We start from the raw sequence: 16,537 nt of genomic DNA on the forward strand, positions 1-16,537 counted from the left end.
TCAAGAACAGTTCTCTCTTACTGATCAATACTATGTAGTCCCTTCAAAGCATCACTACGATTCTTTTTCTTGCTCTTCCTTCCCACCTCCTACAATATGATACTAGCTTCCCTTCCTCCTCCTTTTCACATTTCTACTCTAGTGCATGGCCCTCTAGACCTCTCTCTTTGGCCCCCGGGAATCCCCCCAGGCCACACCCTGTCCTAAGCCACACCCCTCATCTCACTGCTTTTCGCCCTCTTTTGTGCAACTGGAATGTGTCTGTGAACTCTGATCATGCTTCTCGTTTGCCTGGATGAAGCACAGAGCAGGGTGTGTCTCTCTGTGTAACTAGCATACCGCAATAATAATAATAATAATAATAATAATAATAATAATAATAGTAATAATAATGTTTTATTTGTACGCCGCTCTCCCCTGCCGGAGCCGGGCTCAGGGCGGCTAACATAAAACTAACACAGTATACAAAGAATATAAAAACAGGCAATAAATTAATTAAAATACATCTTAAAATATATAGATGCTATAGATATATCTGCAGTATGCTAGTTACACAGAGAGACATGTTATATATATATAAAACATTTGTTGTTCCGTCTATTTTTGCCTGCCCAGCGGGTTGTAAAAGGTTCACTATCCTGTTTTTTTAGTGTGCACATTATAACTAGGTTCTGCTTAAGAATGCACAATGGTTATTAAACGGCATATTTTGATAGCTCAGAAGAGCTGTTTTCTTTCAAATTCTCAGTAGTAAAAAACAGCAAAAACCCTTCCCTGCCCCTAACTCTGTGCTCCACTACCTGCTTATTTCATCTAAGTAAGATTAGATTGCTGCAGTTAGATTCTAGCAACTTCAAAGCAGCCTGAATTTTTGACAGTGTCCTATTAAGACATGCTGAGAGATTATTCTTTTTAGAAAGCTCTCGAGTCCTCTTCTAGCTTTGATATTCCTTTTGAGACTGATAGAGCAGACAGCAGCTCTTATCTGAATTAAATTGGAATGTTTGGTAGGTAATCCTTCTAGCAAGTCACGGTGTGTGAAAACAACAGCAGGAGTACCCACAGCAAACCCTAACACAAAATGTTTTTTAAGCACCAAGAAAGGTCTTAGACAGGGTTAATCCAGTTGCTGTTGGGATGCCATGGGGAGTGCCAACTGTTTGGGGCTTGTGAGGAAATTTAGAATTATGAGAAAGCACCATGGGTGCCAGTCACAAGATGGCTGCCGTTGGTGAGTGGCATAGAACAAAACAGCTGCCCCACCTAAGGCAGCAGAAAAAGGACAGGACCACAAAATGGTGCATTCATGGTACGTCATCAACAACAAACTTGAATAAAACTGAAACTCTCTTCTCCCTCACATTATCACACACACACATACCCCAAATCTGCTGCCCTGGCCTCCTTAATCTATTTTTTATCTATTGCATTTATAGACTCCCTTTCCTGCAAGGGAAATAGGAACACACACAAATGGTACAAAATATTATCTGATGGAACCTGGGCTGCTCTTTTTTGCCTACCTTTGGCGTGGATGGGTGTGTGGCTGTCCCAACGTTTCTCAGGTTGTTGGTGTTCCATCGCAGAGCTCATGGTTCTGTGCTCCTTAGCCTGGACCTTAGCCTTGACTTCTCTGATTTCACTTCCATTTCTCTTTTCTAGTAATGGAGGCAGAGCTAGAAAGTATGTGCGTGTGTGCGGCGGGGGGAAACCACAAATTCTTCTCAGCCTTCCCTTCCACTCTACAAATTCACAGCTGTGGGGTATGCATTAACTTGGGGGGAGGGCTCTGCTGGTTCAAATATTTTTTTCTGGGGGCTGAAAGGTTCTCAGCCCCTGGAAGATGGCACCTATGGTCATCAACAGCCACTCCCATGCAGTGCTATTTTTCTAGAAAAAGAGGGGCTGGAACTCCCTTGTTCTCTTGTAATAACAGTGGTGCCCACATGAGAGGTGCCAGAACTGAGTTCCGGTGAGTTCTGGCTGAAAAAAAGCCTTGCTCCCACACATGGAATGGAAAAACATCTACATCAGCCACTGCTACCCTCACTTCCAGAGAGAAATTCTTTACACTTTTCTTCTGTTCAGAGCTGATGGGAGAGTGGATGTCCAATATTTTGTGAATCACCTGAGATCCTATTCTGTGAATCGCCTAGAGATATTACAATTAAGGGCAGTATATACATTGAATTATTATTATTGATGATGATGATGATGAAATGTGGCCATGTTCAGAGTAGGATAGGCCGAGCTAGTATAAACGGGGAAAGAACATGAGAAGCAGTGGAATTTTGAGGAGATATTTACCAAGAAATATACTCTGGCCCATAACTGTCAACTTTCAGATTTGAAAATAAGGGATCAGCAGCCTCACCTGTCCCGGGGACAGTCTACGAGATATCTAACAATCTGCGATAGCAGCAGGAAGCAGCGTTGGAATAAGAGAATTTCCTGCAAAAAAAGGGAAGGTTGACAGCTATGCTCTGGCCTCATCCAATGGCTCAAAGACTTGAGCTGTTGGGTTATTTTTGTATGGATAAAGTTGTATATTTGCAATCTGTTGTAAAATACCTTGACAGTATTTTGATCAAGTCAGAGTATGAATCTTCAAAACAGCTGGATGGATGAATAATCGTCAGCAAGCAGGACATGAGCACAACAGCACTCTTGTGCTCATGACCCCAGCAACTGGTATTCAAGGCAGAGCTTTTTCCTCCAGCTGGAAATCGCTGGAACTCAGTTGCGGCACCTCTCAGGTGGGCATTATTGCCATTGTTAGAGAACAAGGGAGATGTTCGTGGTGAGGTCCGGCACCTCTTTTTCTAGAAAAATAGCACTGATTCAGAACATACTGCCTCTGATACTGGATGAAACATAATCATCATTACTACTTGCCATTATCCTCTATGTATAGTCTGCCACATGCTTGTTTCTGTAGCCCCTGGGAGGCAGGAAAAGCTAATTTGCTGCGTTCTTGATAAAATAGGTTTATTGAGCTCAGGTTATGTTTCGCTTGATAAGTCACACAAGCTGTGTGAACCAGAATGTGCCAAAGCTTCTAATGCCATTCAGATTCGCTGTTGTTACTGGAGCCTTGCTTGGAAAACAACATGAATTAAAGAAGGAAAACCGCAGACAGGACTGTTGCCAATATCATTCGTTACAATTGGAAAAGGAAATGTTAGGTTTCACAGCTGAGTTAAAAAACAGCTCGCCTGTTTCATTGGGTGACTCCAGTATACGTAATAAGAACTTCCTCTTCAACACTGTCCATAAATTGTGGGGGTTAGAGCGTGGTGCTGATAACGACAAGGTTGCAGGTTTGATCGCCATAAAGGACAGCTGCATATTCCTGCATTGCAGGGGGCTGGACTAGATGATCCTCAGGGAACCCTTCCAACTCTATGGTTCTATAGCGTGGCCGGCACAAAAGAGAGTTTTACTATACAAATCAAGAAAGAGAGGAAAGCTAGGGAACAGTGCAATCCCTCTACATATCTACTCAAAAGTACGCTCCATTGGGTTCTTTACAAAATTTGTGCTACACATATGCTGAACCTAAGTAGTAAAAGTAAAGTAAAGGGACCCCTGACCATTAGGTCCAGTCGTGGCCAACTCTGGGGTTGCAGCGCTCATCTCGCTTTATTGGCTGAGGGAGCCGGTGTACAGCTTCCGGGTCATGTGGCCAGCATGACTAAGCCGCTTCTGGCGAACCAGAGCAGCGCACAGAAACGCCGTTTACCTTCCCGCCAGAGCGGTACCTATTTATCTACTTGCACTTTGACGTGCTTTCAAACTGCTAGGTTGGCAGGAGCAGGGACTGAGCAATGGGAGCTCACCCCGTTGCGGGGTTTCGAACTGCCTACCTTCTGATCGGCAAGTCCTAGACTCTGTCGTTTAACCCACAGCCCCACCCGCGTCCCAGTATGACTTATCAAATAGCTTTCTGAAACCATCAGTTTCCTAGGAGGAGTAACAAGAATCCAGATGCACTAGTCAATGCCCTCCTGAGTTTCTTTCACCTGGTGGCTTATTTTTCTGCATTTTGCCATGCACAGGTCTGTATGGATCTCTTTCACTCCCTGCCTCAGCTGGCATCTTCCACTTGCTCCATGCATAGCCTCTCCATATTTTTCGACAGAGATGGTGGGGGGTTGTAGTCCAACAATATCTGAAGGGGTATCATGTTGGCTGCCTTTCTTCTAGCTTCAAGCTCTCAATTTTTCTACAGCCCCTGCCAGACAGTCTTTTCCACTTCAGTGATTCCATTTGCATGATCTCAGTTTCATATATTTATTAATATAGATTTATTAAAATTTAAAATAATAAGCTACATTATCATCATTTCTGTCATGCCAGTCTCTTCATGAAAATTGCCCCAGGAGCTGGTATTTGCTGTGGAACAAAACCACAGAGCCTAGGACTTGCCGATCAGAAGGTTGGCGGTTCGAATCCCCGCGATGGGGTGAGCTCCTGTTGCTTGGTCCCTGCTCCTGCCAACTTAGCAGTTCGAAAGCACGTCAAAGTGCAAGTAGATACCGTATTTTTCTCTCTATTACACGCAGATTTTTTCTCCTAAAAAGGAAGGGGAAATGTCTGTGCGTGTTATGGAGCGAATGTGGGGGGGTCCCTGGAGCCGATTAGGGGAGCGCAGGAACAAAAATCAGCAAAAATCAATCATGCGTTGTGTCGGAGAGGGAAACCTGAAAAGAGGAAGTGGTTGCTTTCCTGCATTCTGCCTCAGGGTCTTACTGCCCACCCTCCTCTGTTTCGTTGCTGTGTTTGCTCAAACGGAACAAAGAGCAGGCAAATCCCCTCCCCTCCAGGCAAGCAGAGGGGAAAGCAGAGGTCTTTCCTTCTAATTCCTCTCCGTGCTCCTCGCAGGCAGCCAGAAAACATGCAGGAGAGAGAGAGCTGGCTTCGGTCTCCCGTTAAATTCCTCTCCTGCATTCTTAGCCAGCTGCTTCTCTGCACATCGCTCTCTTGTCCCTTCTGTGTTTTTCCTTCCCTCCCCACTTAAAATGTAGTTACAAAGCATGGATCCTCAGGATCTTTGCATTGGGCCACCCCAAATTCACCATCAGATCACAAAACAGCCTGCCCCCCCAAAATCACACACCCACTGTTGCCTGGGGCTGCAATGGTGCAAAAACGTGGTTAAAAAGCATGGATCCACATGGATCCTCAGGATCTTTGGATTGGGCCACCCCAAATTCACCATCAGATCACATAGCAGCCTGCCCCCCAAAAATCACACACCCACTGTTGCCTGGGGCTGCAATGGTGCAAAAATGTGGTTAAAAAGCATGGATCCACATGAATCCTCAGGATCTTTGCATTGAGCTACCCCAAATTCACCATCAGATCACATGTCTGTGGCCACAGCATGAAGCACAAAAATGATACATCCACTGTTTCATTCAGAATTTTTTCCCTTGTTTTCCTCCTCTAAAAACGATGTGCGTGTTATGGTCAGGTGCGTGTTATAGAGCGAAAAATACGGTAAATCGGTACCACTCCGGTGGGAAGGTAAGTGGCGTTTCCATGTGCTGCTCTGGGTCGCCAGAAGCAGCTTAGTCATGCTGGCCACATGACCTGGAAGCTGTACACCAGCTCCCTCGGCCAATAAAGCAAGATGAGCGCCGCAACCCCAGAGTTTGCCACGACTGGACCTAATGGTCAGGGGTCCCTTTACCTTTAAGCTTCTATCCATAGGCAGGACCTTGTTAGGAAGTATGCAATAATATTCTGGATGCAAAGAACTCTTTCCTGGCAGCTATACAGGCTCCCCAGGTGAACACCTTCTGTGATCTGCTGCCTTAGACAACCACTTTAAGATCATCAGGTTTAATGACAGTCCCAGAATTCCTGCATATTTGCGAATATTTTAAAATGCCCCCCCCCCATATTCAAGCCAAATGACATGTTAAATACAGCAAGAGGTTGAAGCTATAAACTACTGGGACACTCTCCTGCAGAATCCCCTTTAAGATGAGTGGGAGATGAACATGACCCACACAGCTATCATTAATTTTCAACAGTGTTTCCATGAGATGTGGTCCCAATGGGCTGGAGTCCTAAACAAGTAATGAAAGCAATTCTAAATCTTCTAAATAGCAACAAGCAAACATCTGATTTTAGTAGAAAACAAAGGTTAAACTGGTTTAAGAAAGCAAGATATTCTAAATGAAACATTTAGAGTGAAGTCACTTTACAACTGCACCAGAAATCAGCAGGAATTGTATTTCAGTACCACTTTAGTGGATTAGGCAACTTCAATATTAATTTAACAGATGAAACAAGCAGAAGAGAAAACTGGATTCAGTAAGAGAGCAGGAGACGAATTCTTAGAGAAAAAGTGAACTTTGAAAATTCATTTTAATTAGGACTCAAACGGATTTTAGGAGAGTCCTTGTTTTAAGCCAGGTTGGCAAATGGTCACACAGACTGTTGGTTCTTTATATCTGGCTTCCATTAATGCGCCATTCTAAAAATAAAAGTCACAAAATGTGGAAGGAAGTATTCTGAAGTTGGCAAATCCAGTGTTATTTAATGATTAATTCATTTACAACACAAACCTATGCATGTCTACTCAGAAGTAAGTCCCATGAAGTCAAATGGGACAACTCTCAGCCCAAGAGTGTACAGAATTTCAGCCTAAAACATTTAATACACCACTGCTGTTGTATCAGGAATTTTATTCTGTACACAACTATGCACTGAGAAAACTACATTTAAATGAACTAATTGATTTTAGGTGCGTAAAGGCTGCCTAGCACAAGTAGCTGCACAAAGAGTAATCGGAGATGCATTTTAAGGAATCAAATGGGGACAGCTTGCTCTGCATTTCATTCAGTAGTGTATTACTCATTTTCCCGATGGACAAAGCAGTAGCCCATTACATGCATAATTTAAGCCTTTTCGGAAAAATCTACAGGAAGCCCCGTTTCAAATAAGCAATCTACCGTTTTAAACGATTCTCCTACCATCTCTTTAAAATGTCCCCCAAGGCTTACAACATATTCCTGCACAACCTTTAGTTAAAAGTTCACCTCTATTAAAGCAATCTATTTCCGTCGCTTCTCTTGGTAGTTCCCTCCCTGGATTAACTCAACTCAAAGAGTATTCCACGCCGAATGAGTTCATAGAAACCAAAGAGGATTCTTTGCCAGCATATCACGAACATGACTAATATTGTAGCAAAACCCTACTTGTGCACTATCAGGGCCTTTTAAAGGGGAGGCACTAGCGGTAATTGCCCCATATTCACACATGGAGCGGACACATTAATATTACTACTGCTGCTGACTTTTTAGATGCAACAGATAGCATAGAACTGACATCTCATCAGCTGGGCTGGGCCCCTACAGACCCTTGTAGTGGCCATTGCTTCCATCTGCCCTGTAAGAGTTGCAGAATCATCTGTGCTGGCCATGATGGTATCAACAGGGCCTCCATGACTCTACATGCTGTGATGGGAATGGCCAGAAGCCAGCAAGTTCCAGCTAGGCTCCTGAAGGCAAATGTTCCACCTTGCAAAATCAACCACTTTTGGCTGCAATGGCCACTTCCAGGAAGGCTGGCTCCCCAGATACTACCAGGGCCTGTTTTTGAACTGCAAGCAGCCCATTTCCACCCAAATGGCATCATTATTAGAACCTTGCAACATTAAGAATTTGGCACCTGATTTAGCTTGCTTTCCTCTTCCCTCCTTGCACCTTATGTCGTTTGTGCCATGGCCTTTAAGACTGTAAGCAGGTGGGCAGATATTGTATTATTTTTGCTAATTTGAAAGCTGTACCGAGAGCAACTCCGGCTGAGAAATGGGTTATAAACAAACTTTCTCTCTCCCGACTCTTGAATTCCACTAAGAAGCTCTATAAATCTAGTGGGGGTGGGTGGAGATCATAAAACAGCTTCAGCATAAGTGAGTGTGTCCTTTTACCATGTCAGCATGAGCAAATCATAGAGTTGGAAGGGACCCCTAGGGTCATCTAGTCCAACCCCCTTCAATGCAGGAATCTCAATTAAAGTATTCATGACAGATGGTCATCCAAGCTCAGCTTAAAAACCTCCAAGGAAGCAGAACCCACAACTTCTTGAATGATTGTTGCAGCTGCAGACAATGCTAATAACAGCAGTCTATCCAACCATAGTCAAGCCTACTCACAGATAGAAAACACTTCGAGCCAATATTAATCAATGGTCAAAAAATACTACTACTACTACACCAAGGATCATCTTGAAAAGCTGGTCACAAACCATATGGCCCTGCAGAAAAGATATCACACAAACATTATCTTCTATTATTACATAATATAATTGATTATTCCAAAGATGATGTGGTGGTTAAGTTAGAAGCAAACTCTTTGGTTAAGACAACACATATTTCAAATTTCTTTTATGGCAGCGCTCTGGCAAAAAATCCTTCACAGATTTGTCTGTGCCAATGAAAAACATGCCCTGGTGCTATGTTGGGGGGAAAATGCTTTCCCTTCCTTCATCACCTTTCAAGAAACTGAAGACGTAAAAGAAATGAGTATTGAAGCCACATATTCGGATGAAAGTTCAACAGCTTGGAGACACAAATTAGTTTCCCAGATGGAAAAAGTGACTAGAAGTTAATGACAGAGGCAAACTCAGTTTGGAAACATATGATAGTATATGGGCAGATAGAAATGGAGAAGTGCTTTTGTGCTTCCACCGAAGTGGTGAATTTATTTGGATTCCCCCCAAAAATCACTGTATAGCAGAAAAGTATGCAGAAGCTTTTGTGAGTCCTTCCATTTGTCTACTAAGCTACAAGAAATTATCTCACTTCTTAAATACTGCTGAGAAATGTGAAGGATCTGAAGCTGCTGGCTTGAAGATAATTTACAGTAAGGATCTGGAAGCTTTCTGCCTTTATCTAACTAGCCCTGCCCATTTCAAATTGTGAGGGAGAAAGAGGATTCTCCAAGTTGCCTTTAATTACAGTCAACAATGCTGTATCTGTTCTCCATACAGAACGCTATCTTACAAGAGAAATGTCTTTTGATAATCTCTTATCAGAATTTGCCGGCAAGAAAAGTAGAGAAGAAAGCAGATACAACTTTTACAATAATCTGAATGTAGTTAGCTACTGGATGCAAACATTGTCTTTAGCTTTATTGATGTTTATATTAGTTGATAAAACATGAAAGGAGAATCCCATATGCAGGATGCAATAAGCGCTACACATCACAAGAGATTTTTTTAAAAAAATTGTCTGTGAATTTTAGCAACATAAAATCTTAACATACTGCTTCCGATGCAAAATACCAATTTTTAGAAATGATTATATGCACATACTTTTCAGGGGAGAAAATGACATTTGTCAATAAGTTGGGTAGATGAGGACTCAAGCAAACAATCTGCCCTTGGACCTTTTTTTTTTTTTTTTAAAAAAGCTTGTGTTTAACAAAATGATAGCTCATTATTCAATTGGATTAATGGAAGGCACCATCCTTGCTAGTAAGTTTAGTTTTCTGAATAGCCTCGTCTAAACCAGAGACTGGACTTCTACCATAAATAATGCACTGGTTTGGCATATGACAGCAGCACTCCACTTTGAGGCAGCAAACACTATCGCTGTGTCTACAGTAGTGATAAATCACAATTTCCCACAAAGACCCTGAAGTCAATAGTAATGGCAGAGTAGCATGTGGAAATTGGTGGACTTCACTGCTTGGCTGCCACAAACACTTACTGATGTTGCGAATTGTCAGTGTGCTTATTTTGCACATATTCATGCCTTAATTGAATTTTCAGACAGCACATTTTGCATTTCATTGTTTGACCCCACTGCCAACCTTTTCTGTCATCTAAACACCATCACATATCTGATGAAGTAGTATATAGTCCATTAAAGCTTATGCTATAATAAATTTGTCAATCTTTACAGTGCCGCTGTCATTTCTGCAGCAGCAAACTAGCATGGCTACCCTTCTAAAAAGCACTTACATATTGGAGATTGCCACTGGGGAGAAGCAGCAGTAGAAAGCTTGGACCAGACCAGGAAGTGCAGACAATCTCATGATGCATTCTGCACAATGGCTGTCATACAAGCATGAATGGATGCTATCATTGATTCATGCTGGCCTCTGAATGAATCAGCAATCTAAATGACGAGGTTGTGACTTTGTATCTATGAAAGAAGCACTGTCATTAGTTCATGATTCCGTTAAGGCAAGAAAACTAATGTTACATTTAAGCTACGTGAAACTGTTGGTATGGGAAAAGTGCCGTTGAACTTAAATAAGGAGATGCTGCCTCACCGTCATGCATGCAGAGAACAGCTACCCTACTAGGTGCTGAATCCCCAGACTACTTAGTTTGGAGTGTAGCAAACTGTGCCTCAGTTCTTTACACTGATTTTGGATCAGGAGACTTCATTCTGGCACCCTGGGCAAATAGGCCAGTGCAAGTCTTTCAAAATGGGATGCAAGTTAGTACAGCAATATCCCAAAATGAAATTCAACCAATAAAACAGAAATAAACACATTTTACCTTAAATTAATACAAGGAATATGACAGTCCCCCCCCCTATTATGAAAATGTATGTTTAAATAGGTTTACCTAAATACAAGAGTATTACTCATTCTGCATGTGCAAAATTGCATTTAGTGTCTTTTAAAGGCATCAGACATATTTTTGAACTGTAAACACAACCAAGAGATTATTAGGCTGATGGTTCTTTTAAATGCAAAGTGGTCATTGTAGTGTTTTTGAACAGTCATTCTGGAGATGAGAGATCTGGAGAACTGGAAGCAATAACTGGAAAGCATCTTGGATGTAAGTGGTGCTGTTACAACCCTAATGAGGAAAGAAAATGTATGTTAATATTGCAGTGTATTTCATATTTCAGTGCCTTTCAACCCCACTTATCTTGAAATCAGTGCAGCCTGCTTCCAGCTTGGCGGGGAGATACATGCATTATGCACTACCACAGGAAACACATTAATATGATGATGCCATAAACATGTCCAAATGGGAAATCTAATCTGGATGAGGCTCCAAAGCACATGCACACAGTTATTTGAACATGTGTACATGTGTATGTGACATTACGTATTTGCTTAAGGAACACTGGCATTTGATGCAAAATAATTGGGTTGGTTTTCTTCTTCAAAAAAGAGTGTGAGGGAAATGATATGGATGGATAGTAATGATTACTAGCGTGACAAGCTGCATCTGGTGAGCCAGCGCAGCACATGGAGACGCCGTTTACCTTCCCGCTAGTAAGCGATCCCTATTTATCTACTTGCACCTGGGGGTGCTTTCGAACTGCTAGGTTGGCAGGCGCTGGGACCAAGCAACGGGAGCGCACCCCGTCGCTGGGATTCGAACCACCGACCTGACCATCGGCAAGTCCTAGGCGCTGAGGTTTTACCCACAGCGCCACCCGCATCCACCTGAATAAATAGGCGCAGCCTACTGAGAACCTTGCCTATGCAAGCTCCATTGAACTGAATGGCACGTCCTCCAGCACTCATCTTAGTTCAGATATTATATTTAGTGATTTATGAGCAGCAGAAACTTGATTAAGGTTTAGAGACTATTTCTAGGCTTTTTTTATTTTTAATGGAAAGCAAAGCTACCTTACTGAACTAACTGTAAATTGTCCAGTAAGCTCTTTCCAATGCATTATGGTAAGAGGTAGGAAAAAGCGTTTCACCCGTGTCTTACAAATGTTCCTAGAAAACGTAGCACGACTGTTATGGCTAAGCTCTCACAGATGAGTGATTAAAGCACAATGACACTGTTTATGAAATGGCACGGTATTACAGTGATAACCATTACTTTTTATGGTTCTTCATAGGGACATAAATGTATGCTAGCTTCATTTGAAAAAGACAGCAAAGTGGTTCCTTATGTAAAATAGCGGCACACTTACCTCTAATAGTACGCTGTTGACCATTGGGTTAAGGACTTCGGCTTTTTTGTCACTCTGCTCAGATGAAAACACAGGCAAGGTTTAATGCTAGGGACACATTGAGAAAGATGTAATAAAACATTTCTTTGCTTTAGTAATACATTTGTTTTGAAGAGTGAGATTCTGAAGGTGCTGGCTTACTGTATAAACAAAATAGGCACATGTTCAGTGTCAAATACAAAATACCATTTTCAGTGATGCAAAAATACAGAAAGGGCAATTTTTTTTAAAGATTAGACAAAAATATGCTAGAGGCTTTGTGAAGACAGTGGAACAAGTCCGAGGAATTCAGTCTTGCTTAAATCCTGGCGATATTCAGCAATCTCAACTGGTTTTCAACACAACCAACTTTCTTTGGATCCCAGAAAGCGAGCTGTATTTATTTTTCCAATGGTGAGGTTGTGGATAGAAATTTCTTCATCAGCCTCTTCCCCACTCTTCTTCTCTGGCCCACTGCTGGTAGTCTCCCTCCTTTAAATCCAGCAGTGGGGCAATAGTGTTCACCTGACCTCCTGATAGCTGAGTGGCTGCTGCTAACCAGGAAGGAGAGAGGCAAAACAGCAGGGAGGCTGATGTGATGAAAATGCACCAAGATGAGCGTAGGATTAGCTCTGGTAGGACCGCTTCAATTTCCCTTCATTCGTACCCCATGCTACCCCAAACCACCACCCACCACTGTTCGAATCTCCACAATGGTTTCTTGTTCACTCCCAGATCCAGCACAAGTTCCTTGTCCTTACTTTCAAAAGATGTGGCCTCATCCTGTTGCTACCTCTTGTGCTGGGCACTGCCTTCCAGAACACCTGCCTGGTGACATCTGTCTCCCTTCATATCTACCTTGTCCATGATGGAACACCCTGTGGAATGCCATCCCATCAGATGTCAAGGAGATAAAGAACTACACAACTCTTTGAAGACATCTTAAGGCAGTGTTTCCCAACCGGTGTTCTGCGGCACACTAGTGTGCCGCGAGATGTTGCCTGGTGTGCCGCGGCGGCGGCTGCTACTGCAAAGCAGGGAGAGAAGGAGGCGGCGGCGGCGGCGGGGAGCCGGGCAGGGAAGTTGCTGCTGGGGATGAAGAGGCGGCGGCAGCGGGAGGCGGACTTCTCTCCCTCTCTGGTGCTGCTGCTGTGAGGCGCTTGCCAGCCCACCGGCCCTTCCTGAGCGGGATATGGGTGGGCGGACGGGGTGGGTGGGGGAGAGGCGCCGGGCCCGCCTCGTGCCCTGACAGGAGCTGCCGCTGCGCCCGCCGGCGCCCTTGACGCAGCGCCCCTCATGCCGCCTCGAGAGGCGTTGGGGGGCAGCGAGACTCTGCCGGGCCCCGCCCCTCACTCTGCGCTCGGCTTCAGGGCTGTCTTGCGAGGGGGCGGCGGGAAAAGGCTCTGAGGAGAACCTCGCTCGCTGTCCCGCGTCGCTTTTCCTCACGTCGTTTTCCCTTTCCCTTGAGGGGACGGGGAGGTGAAGGGAGCCCGCCTTCCTCCTCGCACGTGGCGAGTCGTCGGTGGAGGTAGAGAAACCACGCACATTAGATATTCATAATAATAATAATGGTTTGAAATTTAAGACTCCCCCCCCCCAAGGAAAAGGCACTTTCTTGCCCTGCCCGTGGACCAGGAGGTCGCGGCGGGCGAGGCCTTCAGCAGCGGGGCCCTTATTTGCACTGCCAGCCTGACCTTCACCCTCTTACATATAGAGAGGAAAGGAGACACGGAGGTGCAAAGGCTTGCGGGGCAGAAGTAAGCCCCGCTGAGTTCATCAGGGGTGCCAATGTGAATACAGTATGATATAGGGGGGGGGGGGAGGCAAGTAAACCCCGCCCTGCATAGTTGATCACATTGGCAATGCCCATCAACTGGGGGACTGGCCCCCTCAAATGTTTTATTGGGGGACCTGAAGCAGTGGCGTAGCGTGGGGGTGCAGGGGGGCCGGGCGCAACATCTTGGGGGGGGCGCGCTCGCACTCGAGTGCTAAAATCCACGGGTTAGGGGGCACAAATTATTTGCCTTGCCCCGGGTGCTGACAACCCACGCTACGCCACTGGTCATCGGCTCCGGTTGTTGCCTTTCTCCGCCGAGGTCGGTGGACCTTGCGCCCGGTGGACATGAGCCAACAGTGTGACGCGGCAGCTAAAAAAGCCAATGCAATTCTGGGCTGCATCAATAGGAGTATAGCATCTAGATCAAGGGAAGTAATAGTGCCACTGTATTCTGCTCTGGTCAGACCTCACCTGGAGTACTGTGTCCAGTTCTGGGCACCATAGTTCAAGAAGGACACTGACAAACTGGAACGTGTCCAGAGGAGGGCAACCAAAATGATCAAAGGCCTGGAAACGATGCCTTATGAGGAACGGCTAAGGGAGCTGGGCATGTTTAGCCTGGAGAAGAGGAGGTTAAGGGGTGATATGATAGCCATGTTCAAATATATAAAAGGATGTCACATAGAGGAGGGAGAAAGGTTGTTTTCTGCTGCTCCAGAGAAGCGGACACGGAGCAATGGATCCAAACTACAAGAAAGAAGATTCCACCTAAACATTAGGAAGAACTTCCTGACAGTAAGAGCTGTTCGACAGTGGAATTTGCTGCCAAGGAGTGTGGTGGAGTCTCCTTCTTTGGAGGTCTTTAAGCAGAGGCTTGACAACCATATGTCAGGAGTGCTCTGATGGTGTTTCCTGCTTGGCAGGGGGTTGGACTCGATGGCCCTTGTGGTCTATTCCAACTCTATGATTCTATGATCCCGAGCCTAGGCTTCCTTCCCGCACCCCGCTTTCCGAAGACCGCACACCAGTTGGGCCAGTACATATTCCCCTCCCGTGACTGGAGCGGAATAGCCCTTTCTCTTCTTCCCCAACCCTTGTCGTTGGAGGAGTCCCTCAGTCCCTCGCTTTGCTGCCTCCTCCCCCCCCACCCCCAAAGCTTGGAGGTTCCCCGGCAAGGGGGAGGGGAAAAAATTGAAAGTTACACTTTCATGCGTCCCTCCCGGCGTGACGCTGCGCGCTGACGTCACGGGGCTGTAATGGTGGTGTGCCTCGAGATTTTTTTCATCAAACAAGTGTGCCTTTGCCCAAAAAAGGTTGGGAAACACTGTCTTAAGGCAGTCCTGATTCAGGAAGTTTTTAATGTTTGATGTTATATTAAGTTTTTATATGTGTTGGAAGCAGCCCAGAGTGGCTGGGGCAACCCAGCTGGATGGGCGGGGTATAAATAATAAAATTATTATTAAAATATTATTATAAAGTCTTATTTTTCATCCACTACTGAAACTAAGGCTAAATATGTGTGAATGGAACACATATTCTTTTCATTTACATTCCCACCAGTTCTTTCCCCCTTTATTTATTGTTTTCCCTAGTCAAATTTTAAGCCCCTCAGGGTTCAGATATATCTTTTTACCATTATTCTATAAAGCACCATGCACAGCAAGTGTTAAGCAAATATTATTATTACTATTGCTGCTGTTGTTGTGATGATTATTACTAAAAATAATGCCAGCCCCAAAGAGATTGTAAAAAGAGATGGGGGGGGGGAGCCCTGAAATAATAAAAACGACAATACTGTTTCAAAGTCAGTAATTAAAAAAACCAATACCCATCCCTTTGTTTATTTCAGCATATACAAGCCCCTGAAACATAAAGAAATGATTGCCTGTTAAACAATATTGATTTATATAATCAATAGTTAGTGCAAACACTGTGAAGGAGATCTATAGCGATAAAGAATAAAAATATTTATTGTTTCTCAATAACTGCTGTCCTGAAGTGAGAAGGACAGAGTTACAATGTGGTTATTAAATGACTGCATTGTTTAGCAGTTGTGTGGAGATGCTATTAATCTGGGGAGCCTCATCTGCTCTAAATCTACATAATGACTAGTTTATATGGTCCTCTTGCAGCTATTCCTTGGCCTTGCTATCTGACTTAAAATTAGTTCAGTAAGAGCAATCACATCTGTAAACAACCACCGCCAACAGTTTTGGCCTCAGTTGTATACAGCGCCTTCCCTACCATTGGGCAATGTGAGGTGGCCACCTCAAGCAGCAAATGCTGGGGATCAGGGAGTGGTGGTGAGATGTTGAAGGACAGAGGAGTGTTTGCCATGTGAACTGCCCACCACCTTCTAAGCCAGCCTTCTGCTCTCAGATGCAGTAAATGCTGCTGCCCCATTGCCAGTGTTGAAGTACTATAGCTGCAACTCTGGTTGCTATATACAGGTGAAAATCGAAAAATTAGAATATCGTGGAAAAGTTCATTTATTTCAGTAATGCAACTTAAAAGGTGAAACTAATATATGAGATAGACTCATGACATGCAAAGTGAGATATGTAAAGCCTTTATTTGTTATCATTGTGATGATCATGGCGTACAGCTGATGAAAACCCCAAATAAACCAACTCAGAAAATTAGAATATTAAATGAAATCAGCAAAACAAGGACTACAAATAGAGCAATATTGGACCTCTGAGAAGTAGAAGCATGCATATGTACTCAGTACTTGGTTTGGGCCCCTTTTGCATCAATTACTGCCTCAATGCGGCGTGGCATGGATGCTATCAGCCTGCAGCCTTCAGCTCTTCTGCATTGCTTGGTCT

At 44.1% G+C, this 16,537-nt stretch overlaps 1 protein-coding gene across 5 annotated transcripts in view; it reads right to left on the minus strand.

Annotated features, from left to right (window-relative positions):
* Nucleotides 1-9,122: 9,122 nt before the first annotated feature.
* FAM114A1 (family with sequence similarity 114 member A1) overlaps nucleotides 9,123-16,537 on the minus strand; it is a 52,609-nt gene continuing 45,194 nt past the window's right edge. For all 5 annotated transcript variants that reach the window (XM_077934389.1, XM_077934387.1, XM_077934388.1 and 2 more), the window contains 2 exons: nucleotides 11,915-11,968; nucleotides 9,123-10,833 (listed from right to left, as the gene is read on the minus strand). In XM_077934389.1, coding sequence (XP_077790515.1) covers nucleotides 10,732-10,833; nucleotides 11,915-11,968 — 156 coding nt within the window. In that variant the 3' untranslated portion in view covers nucleotides 9,123-10,731. The remainder of the gene's footprint in view (nucleotides 10,834-11,914; nucleotides 11,969-16,537) is intronic.

Source organism: Podarcis muralis, chromosome 9, assembly GCF_964188315.1.
Source record: "Podarcis muralis chromosome 9, rPodMur119.hap1.1, whole genome shotgun sequence".
Taxonomy (NCBI): domain Eukaryota; kingdom Metazoa; phylum Chordata; class Lepidosauria; order Squamata; family Lacertidae; genus Podarcis; species Podarcis muralis.